The following is a 9,217-nucleotide window of genomic DNA, read 5'->3' on the forward strand; positions in this document are numbered from 1 at the left end:
TCTGGGTTTTAAGAAACAAAACTCTCTTTAAACTGCAGTTGTTTATAGGGAGTGAATGGCCTTTGGCCTTTCTACAAGAGAGAGAACCCACTGAACTTTACATTTTTTATCAATGACCCACAGTAGTGTTATGCCTGCTTCCATGTCCCGCCCTGGCCCCTTGGTTCCCAATTGGCTAAGTGGAAGGACTCAATGTGGGTGTCATGCTCATATGCTGTATCTCTAAGAGTGGACCCACTGGTAGGAAAGAGTTGTGGCTTTTTTTACAGTCAAGGAGTGTTTGCAAGATGATGATGCTTAAAGGGGAGAATTTGATCCTGGCTGTATTTTCCTTCCAACTGTGACTGGATCAGAGGAAGCAGGGATGGGTCTGAAGGGACTTCTATTAGGCATTATTACTGCAAAAAGAATTACATTATAGAGTAACTAGGTATTGCAAAGAGATAGGGCTTCCTAACTTCTAACTCAGTTTACATCAGTTGAAACATGTTTCTGAACCACTTCTGAACCTTCCCTCTTATCTTAGTAGGCATCTGATAGCCACAAATATGAAGATGGGCAAAGGAAACTAAAAATCAAAATAAGGAGCACTGGGAATATGTGCTTTTAAAAGAAAACATGGCATTGGTCTTCCAACTTGTAAGGATTAGCATTTGATAAACCAGTATGTGAGGAAATCTTGGGTAGTCAAAGCCCCTATCTGCTGCAGGTGCAATCCCTTCACGGTAATTAGACTACTTTCACAACTAACATTCAACTGTATTGAGGAAGCTTTGTATTGTCAGATAGCTGGCTGAAAGACGTATAGAAAACAAAAACTGACTCACGATAGCCAGGGTATCAATAGCATATGAAGCCAAGGAAGCCTCATAGTTGCAGAAAAACATGTCTCTGGCCAGAGACTGCATACTAAGCTATCCAGCATGGGCTTATGGTTAAAGGGTGGGAGGAACAATCTAGTACCATGGGGCCTGTGGGCTTGGTGTTCATATGCCACTATTGCTGGGGTATTATTAGACTTACTGGTATTGCAAAAAAAAAAAAGAGACCAATGTTTCGTACAGACTTGAAATGCACGTCAGATTCCCAAACTTTGAAAATAAACCCCTTGCCTGTGTGCTATAAGGAGATACTGAGAGCTCAATTTAAGAATTACTTTCCAAATGGGGGGTTTCCTGGGGGACCTCTGAACAGAGAGGCCCAGGTTACGTTGTTGGCACCAACAGGTGGTGCAGGGCCTGGGCCTGCGGGTGGTGCCTCAGGTGGTGCCACAGCTGGTGCTATAGGTGGGACCATGACTGGTGCCATGGCTGGTGCTACTGGTGGGGCCATGGGTGGTACCATGGCTGGTGCTACTGGCAGGGCCATGGGTGGCGCCATGGCTGGTGCTACTGGTGGGGCCATGAGTTGGGCCATGGCTGGTGCTACAGGTGGGGCCATAGGTGGGGCCATGGCTGGTGCCATTGGTGGTGGCATGTGTGGCACAGCTACAGGAAAAGGCAGGCCTCTCCAGGGACCATCCACGGGGATTCCAGGAAACTGGGCATCTCTGTAGAAGCCTAGAGGCTGGGTAAAGGTGACAGCAGTGAAGCTTCTGACCGTCTCGTTTTTCTCACGCTTCCGCATTTTGGATCTACGGTTCTGAAACCAAACCTTCATTCAGAAAGAAAGAAAGAGAGGGGTCATTTTGGTACTGAGAAGTTATGGCCTTAAAACTGTACTTGAAAAATCACTATGCCACCCCAATTTTTAATTGGAAAAGAAAGGATCTGGAGGAAGAAATGGGGATTTGCTGCTGGGCAATGAACACGTTCCTATTCTTTGTGGTATGGGATGACTCTGGCAAAGAGGTAGAGGTGAGGTGAGGAGGGATACAGGCAATATAAAACCAGAAAAATCAATAAAAATGTTATTTAAAACCTCCCCATACCTCCTCCTTGTTGCTCTGACCTTCTATTCTCTCACTTGGAGTAGTTTCACTTGTACTTTTCAGAACTGACCCACAATGAAGGAGTACCATCTCTATTAATTATGGAACGTCATCTCTTTCCTTGAGCACAGACAACTAGTTAGATTGTTGGTCATCAGTAAATACTGGCTATGTGACACTGGGCAAGTCCATTAAACTTCTTTGCCTCAGTCTCCTCTTCTGTAGGCTGAGGATCAGATGAGTTAATAATGTATGTGAACCATTTCACAAACTTCAAAGGGCTATAGAAATGGGAGATGTCATTAGTAAATATGAAATACAATTTTAAAATATAGTTTCCTATTATCACTTGACCCTGGAGAGCCAAGAGGAAGGCTTTGCAATGAGGATGCAATTAATAAAAATCTTAAGGCACAAGACATGCTTATGTACACATACAAATCAGTCCCATGTTCTCTCCAGGGCAGGACTCTATTAGAGAACCAAGGAACAGGTTGGGGGGGGCTTAGTTTTTCTTCATGATGTAAAATCTCAAGGGGTAGGGAGAGAGACATAATGGAGACCATATTTTCCAAACCCTGAATTGAGGCCACATAGTATGATGAAGTTGGGCTCAAATGTTCCAGTTACTTCCCCACTTTGGACCTCTATTTCCTCTTCTGTGAATTCAGAGAGTTGGACTGCCCAGCCTAGGAGATCCTTTCCAGCTCTGGCGCTATAGAACTTTGAGAGTGTAAATTCAGTTGATAAGGAGACCAGAACTTCCCCTCCCTGACCAGCTACCTTCTTTTTTCTTTAAACCAAGGCTCCTAGATAAGACATCCTTAAGGAAACAAGTGACCATCATCTTTAGATTTACAATCTATTAATTTGGTGATTTTTTTCCATTTGGGCCATTTTTGATGATGGCAAAGTCCTCTTTCTGGCACTGCCACAATACCCAAACATTCTGTTTGCCGTTTTAAAATAGGGACCTCATGAGTTGGCCTCCCTTTTAGAGTGGCCAGATGCTGTTAGGCCTTACATTTTCTATAGGACATTGAAAATGAGAGGGGGTATGGCCCAGCTTTGGCGCTGAAGTACCTCTTAGGAAATTCTCAAAAGAAAATTGACTGAAAAAAAACAAGAAAATGAAAGTAAAGTCTTGTGCATAAGCTATGGCATGGGTCTCCTTTTTTGTTGTTGGATGGGGGAAAAGAAGGAATGATAAAATCCAAGAAGCCAATGGCAACGTGCTACAATTCCAAATATTATCTTCTACTACTACTACTACTACTAATACTACTACTACTACTACCACTACTACTACTACTACTACTACTACCACCACCACCATGACCACCACCACCACCACTACTACTACTACACTGCTACTTAATACAGTTCTTTCAATTACACATTGATTTCTATACATAATCTCATTTGATGCTTATATGTGGATTTTAGAATAAAGAGGAAACCCATTATCAATAAACACTGATGACCATCATCTGACATTTCATGAGGGAAAATATCTGGGGTTCAATATATATTCAGTACAACATCCTTCTAATTATAGTTCTAGACAACTCTAGACTCATAGAATAGGGACTATAAAATATCATTAAGTCTAGCTCAGTTATTTTACAGATGGATAAACTGAGGCCCAGAAAAAGGAAGGGATTTCCTTGAGGTCAGAGAGCCAGTTAGTGGCAGCTGGAATTCAGCCTCCCATTCCTGACTTGTAGTGTCTACTGGGCATAGAAATGCTATCACTGAGGCCAGGAAAGAGCTTCAATTAGATTTAGACTTTAGACAGAATAAAGATTCAATGATAGTCACTGGACTATACACATTTGATAAATATAGATGTACACATTTTGAGAAATATAATTTGTTTTACATATATTCTATAATCTAAATAGATTTTAGAATATATTTCTCAAACACAAATATATTTAGATTTATGTAACCTAAAGAGTTGCAAAGCAAGTGCCCAGATGGATTGGTAGAGGGAATTTTTTTGACTAGGAGATCCCTGTACTAATCCAAATCCCATTTCTGGTATAATTTTAAAATAGACATGAATATAAATTATTCAGATATATATTAAGATTTTGATAGCATGTTAATATATTTCATAAATATAATTTCTAAGTAATGTATGTTTTCATCAATTATATAAATAAATATTAATATAAACATAACATCTATATTTTAATACAGATGCTTTCAAAATCACACAAGACCTGTGATTTCATCAGTGAAGGGAACTCCTTGTTGAGAAATTCCCTTTCCGAATGCAGGTTAGCACCTGCTCTGACACTTTCCAAATTACACAAATCTAAATATATTTATGGTTTACATATTCTAGAAATCTAAATATTAAAAGATCACACCAGATTTCCATTTGTATGGCAGAGATTTCCTGGCAAAGAAAAAATCCTCTATCAATATAGGTGAGTATCTGAATGGGAACTTTCATTCTATAAATTTAAATCTATTAATGGTTTCATCTAACTACTGAAAAATATCACAGCAGACTTATGTTTTATGTTGGTATAGGGAATTCCTGGAAAAGAAATTCTCTTTACCAATGCAGGTTGGCATCTACTCTGCAATGTTACATTATAGAAATGGAAATATAGTCATGCTTTATAAATGCATAGATATCTATAGGAGTATAAATATATTCGATCTAAATATTTTAAATCCCACTGAACTCACTCTTTATTTCACTGGTATAGGGAAATCACTCCCTCCTTGAAATTTCTATATTACAGATGGCTTGGAAATATATAATACACATATATTAAAGGCTCACACTCAATATACTTGTATAGGGAATTCTCTCCCTCCCTTATTTTCCTTATTATATAGATGGTTTAGAAATACATAATATACATCCATATAGCAAAAGATAATAACTAAGTATATATTTGCAAAAGGAATTCCCAGCATAGCAACCCCCTCTATCAATGCCGATTGGCATTTGCCCTGCCAATTTGTTCTTTAAATCTAAAAATATTTGTGCTTTATAAATAACATGTGCACATTTATTAAATGTATTCATTTATATAAATTTAAAATGTGTATTTGATCTAAGCATCTTAAAATCACAGTAACCTTGTGATTCCATTGGCATTTAGAACCTCTGGCAAACAAACTCCTTCTGCCACGACAGCTTGGCCCCTCTCTGCAACTTTATGTCATACAGAGCTAAATACATTTCTGCTTTATAAATAAACACATATAATGTTAATATAATATATATTCTGCACATTACATGTATATATGTATATAGATAATATACATCTATATTTACATACGTACATAATATATATGCATGTATACATTATATATATATAAAATAAATTATATCTTGTCTAAATATTTTAAAATCACACCGGACTTGTGATAGCATTGGTACAGGGATCTCCCACTGTAGAATGGCACCAGGTCTGCAACTTTATATGATACAAATATAAAAATACTTATGGATTCTCTATCACATCAATATATTACATTAATAGATTATTCATATATTAAATGTAAATACATACAAATATGTATAGGATATATTTAACTTGATATAAATTTATATTTTAAATAATATTTAAGTCTTTTTTTAAAATTAAAAATCCCACCAATCTTGTGATTTCATTGGAACTTTCAGGGAAGAAGCATTCTCTATTCATGTAGGCAGGCAACTGTTCTATATCTTTATGTATAATCTGAACCTAAATGTATTTTGTTTTACAAATACAAATATATCCTATAAATCTAAATGAGCTATTTCTCAAAAATATATTTATTTAAATGTTTTTTTTAAATCCCACCAGCCCTGTGATTTCATTGGTCGGCACCTGCTCTGACCAGGATAGAAAAGTAGTCTGAGGTAGTTAGAAGATGCTTCTCAACCATAAAGGCTGCAGTCAAAGAAGCTTCTCTGGCCCCAGAACATTTCATCCCCTATTCGTTAAGAATCCTGGGGAATACAAGTTTGACCCTACAGGGCAGAGACCCAAAGTGGAAAACAGGGAGAAATCCCACTTTGGGGCTGCTCCCAGAGAGAGAGGGGGTAGTTAGTAGAACCAAAGCACTCATCATTGCCCGTTTTCTCTCTTTTCCCACCTTTATCCTCATTGGCTCTGACTAGGTCAGTAACTTGGCAAGTGCAAATTTCTGCATTAATATGTTTGCCTTGCAAAAGAGGAAGCTTTCAGTAACTGAGACCCTGGTTTGGATTACAGGGTTCAAGGCAACTAAAAAAAAACTATCTCAATAATATTTCACTCATTTCTTCAAGTTTTCTAGAGTTAAATTTATTAAAAATCCACAACACAAAATGTTGTAGGAATTTAAAATTGGTCCTCATTTTGCTCTGGGTTCGAGGGCTGTCTAAACTATCCTAACTGAAACATCCAGGTCCCTCTGATTCACTAGAGTTCTAGGAAAACAGAAGTTTGGGATGCTGCTTGGCTAATGGCTTTTTAAAAAGCCCACCACTGTGTCTCCTATCAGTTGGAAGATTAATTTAGCGTATGTTATTTGTACACTGAATAGTGCTCTTTGTTTGTGTACTAGTTAGTTCCTAGACTGTTGTTGTTCAGTCATTTCAGTCAAGTCCAACTCTTCATTGACCTCATTTGGGGTTTTCTTGGCAAAGATACTGGGGTGGTTTGCCATTTCCTTCTCCAGCTCATTTTACAGATGAGGAAACTGAGGTAAACAGGGTGAAGTGACTTGCCCAGGGTCACAGAGCTAGTAAGCGTCTGAGGCCAGATTTGAACTCAAGAAAATTAGTCTTCCTGACTCCGGGCCTGGAACTCTATCCATTTTGGCCAACTAGCTGCCCTAGACTCGGTTTCTAAATATTTTAAATTTCAGTGAGAAAGAAGTCATTTAATTCAGTAGAACTTTCCTTGGTAAGGTTCTCTTCGGCTTCAGTCCTACCTGTATATGTTCTGGCACTGGAAAAGTGTCTAATTCAGGGTTGGGAGACCTGTGGCGTCAAGGCCACATGTGGCTTTCTAGGTTCTTGGGTGTGGCCTTTTGACTGAGTCCAAGTTTTACAGAACCAATCCTTTTATTAAGGGTATTTGTTCTGTGAAATTTGTATTCAGTCAAAGGGCCGTACTTGAGGGAGGACCTAGAGGGCCACACGTGGCCTAGAGGCCCCAGGTTGCCAACCCCTGGTCTAATCTATACAATGGATTTAGTCTCCTACCTTTTCATATCAACCCTGTAAGGTGCTGAATTGCATTTATCAATGGACAGATCAATCAACAAGCATTTAGTAAGTTTCAGACACTGTGCTAGGCACTAGGGATACTAAAAAAAACAAAAACAAAAACGAACAATTCTTGTTCCAAAGGAGCTTACGTCCTAAAGGATGAAATCCTTCATCATTAGTGTACATTTATTTCAGGTAGGGAGTTGGAAGGTACTCCTTACCCCAAAGTACACTATTTTTCCAATCTACTGCCCCACTGGCCTCACTCCAAAAGTTTTAGCCAAAGAGAGTATAGCAAAATGCGTAGAAGTAAAAAGTGTTGCTAGGAACGGGGTGGACCAGTCCTGTAATATGTTTTTGGGTAGCTGCTCTTCCTAATTTATTCTTTAGGATCCACTGACCTGGACTCTAGCTTCGGTCACGTCCAGGCGAACAGCTAATTCTTCTCTGTGGGAGAAAAACAAACAGAAAGCCAAATGTTTAATGATCAGGTTTCGAGTTGGAGAATCACAGATTTACCTCCTGTTTCTCTGGTTGTGCTCACGTAGAAACATACATGAATTTATTTCCTACTCATTTTCAGGTTCAATTAAGGAGTATTTTAGATCAGACACCTTAGAGGGAGGTGGGAAGGGGGTCACCTTTTTTTTACTGGCAAGGTTTTAAATGACAACGAACACGTGGCACTGGCAGCCATTGGTCCTTGCTCTGGTGGAGAGAGTTTCCACACCGGGAGTCTCCCCACATCCAATGAAATCGGTGGTCAGGCAGGAACCCAAAATTAATTTCCAGCCAGAAACTCTCTGCTGTTTTTAATGAAGGAGACCCCCAAGACCACACTAAAACGCGGAGGGCAAGGGGCAAAGTCAGTTCTGTCCCGTTGTCGGCTAAGTGACTGGAGAAAAGCTGTACTTTGCAAAATGGAGGTGGAAGGGTGGCAGAGTCCAGAGTGCCACCCCACACTGGGTAGTTGTAAAGGGGAAGGGTCTTGAGTGAGTGGGTGGCCGCTGTTGCGCTTCTCTGGACAGGGAGGGAGGGAGGGCGGGCACGGGTAAAGGGAGGCGTGGCGGTGCCCAGCGCTGGCTGCCATCGCTCCCCTTCTCTCCTTACCTGGTCGCAAGGTCTGGATAGTGAGACTCCTGAAAGGCGCGCTCCAGCTCCTGCACCTGCAGAGCAGTGAAGGTGTTTCGGACGCGGCGCGGCTGCTGTCTCTGGGGTTCGCCGGCCGCTTCTGCAGGGGCCGGCCCGGCTCCTGCTGCCTGTGCTGGGTCTTCTCCGGCTTCTGGGGCCCCCGCGGCCGCGGGAGCCTGCTCTGCACGGGGCTGCTGCTGGCGTCGGGGCCGCCCTTTTCTGTTTCTATCGTTTTCTTCGCCGGCAGCCGCCGCCGCGGCCGCCCCAGCTGCCGCCGCCGCGGCCGCCCCTGCTGCTGCTGCGGCGGCCGCCGCCGCCGCTCCTTCCTCCCCTCTGATCCAGCCAGCCTGCACGAGTTCTTCCAGCCCCGCCTGAACCTCGAGGCCGAGGCCGACGCCGAGGCCCATGCCGGCAAGGTGAGCATCAAGGCGTCTCTGGTCAATAACCCGCCGCCCTTCGCGTCCTGCCTCCGCAGGGACTTGGGGTGGTTCGGCCTCCCACTGGGGTGCAGCCGCCTGGGGCTCATTGCCTGGAAAGACAGGAGGGCGGCGTTCGCGAATGGCCCCGACGGGCATCAAGGCAAACCATCCCCTACTCTGCAATCTCAGAGGGGGCTCTGGAGGAGGGGGCGCCCCGTCCGCCTTCCGCCCTGCCATCGTCCTTTGATAGCCTCGACGGCAGGAGCGAAACAAGGACGCCCTCCTGCACGAGTCCGGCCGGCACGGAACTGTGGAGGGATTCCTACTCTCTGCGGCAATAACTTTGCATTTGAAACCTCCCTCCTCGAAGGGGGGGGGGAGGGCGGGGCTCGAGCTACCTCACTCCTCCCCGCCCCTCCCCCCTGCCCCCCCCATCCTTGGTTCCAGCTATGAGGAGTTTGACCCTACCCAACTCAAGAAGCCCCTATGGCTGCCAAAGTGTTGTGTACGACGTCTAGCCCA

At 42.5% G+C, this 9,217-nt stretch overlaps 1 protein-coding gene across 1 annotated transcript; it reads right to left on the minus strand.

Moving 5' to 3' along the window:
- Positions 1 to 1,152: 1,152 nt before the first annotated feature.
- On the minus strand, positions 1,153 to 8,932 carry ESX1 (ESX homeobox 1). Its single transcript, XM_036739831.1, has 4 exons — positions 8,620 to 8,932; positions 8,256 to 8,574; positions 7,547 to 7,592; positions 1,153 to 1,653 (listed from the first exon to the last, which is right to left on the minus strand). The coding sequence occupies exons 1-4, from the start codon at positions 8,930 to 8,932 to the stop codon at positions 1,153 to 1,155; spliced, it is 1,179 nt and encodes a 392-aa protein (XP_036595726.1).
- Positions 8,933 to 9,217: the final 285 nt, after the last annotated feature.

This window comes from Trichosurus vulpecula, chromosome X (assembly GCF_011100635.1).
Source record: "Trichosurus vulpecula isolate mTriVul1 chromosome X, mTriVul1.pri, whole genome shotgun sequence".
NCBI classification, from domain to species: Eukaryota; Metazoa; Chordata; class Mammalia; order Diprotodontia; family Phalangeridae; genus Trichosurus; species Trichosurus vulpecula.

Bases quoted from the DNA above. Each gene is read 5' to 3' on its own strand.
- ESX1 (XM_036739831.1), bottom strand. From the start codon at position 8,932: ATGGCAGGGCGGAAGGCGGACGGGGCGCCCCCTCCTCCAGAGCCCCCT. The intron at 8,575-8,619 runs GCTGGATCAGAG...CGGCCGCCGCAG, and splicing joins GGAAGAACTCGTGCAGGCTG to CAGCAGCAGGGGCGGCCGCG. The intron at 1,654-7,546 runs GTCAGTGGATCC...TTCTGAATGAAG, and splicing joins TGACCGAAGCTAGAGTCCAG to GTTTGGTTTCAGAACCGTAG.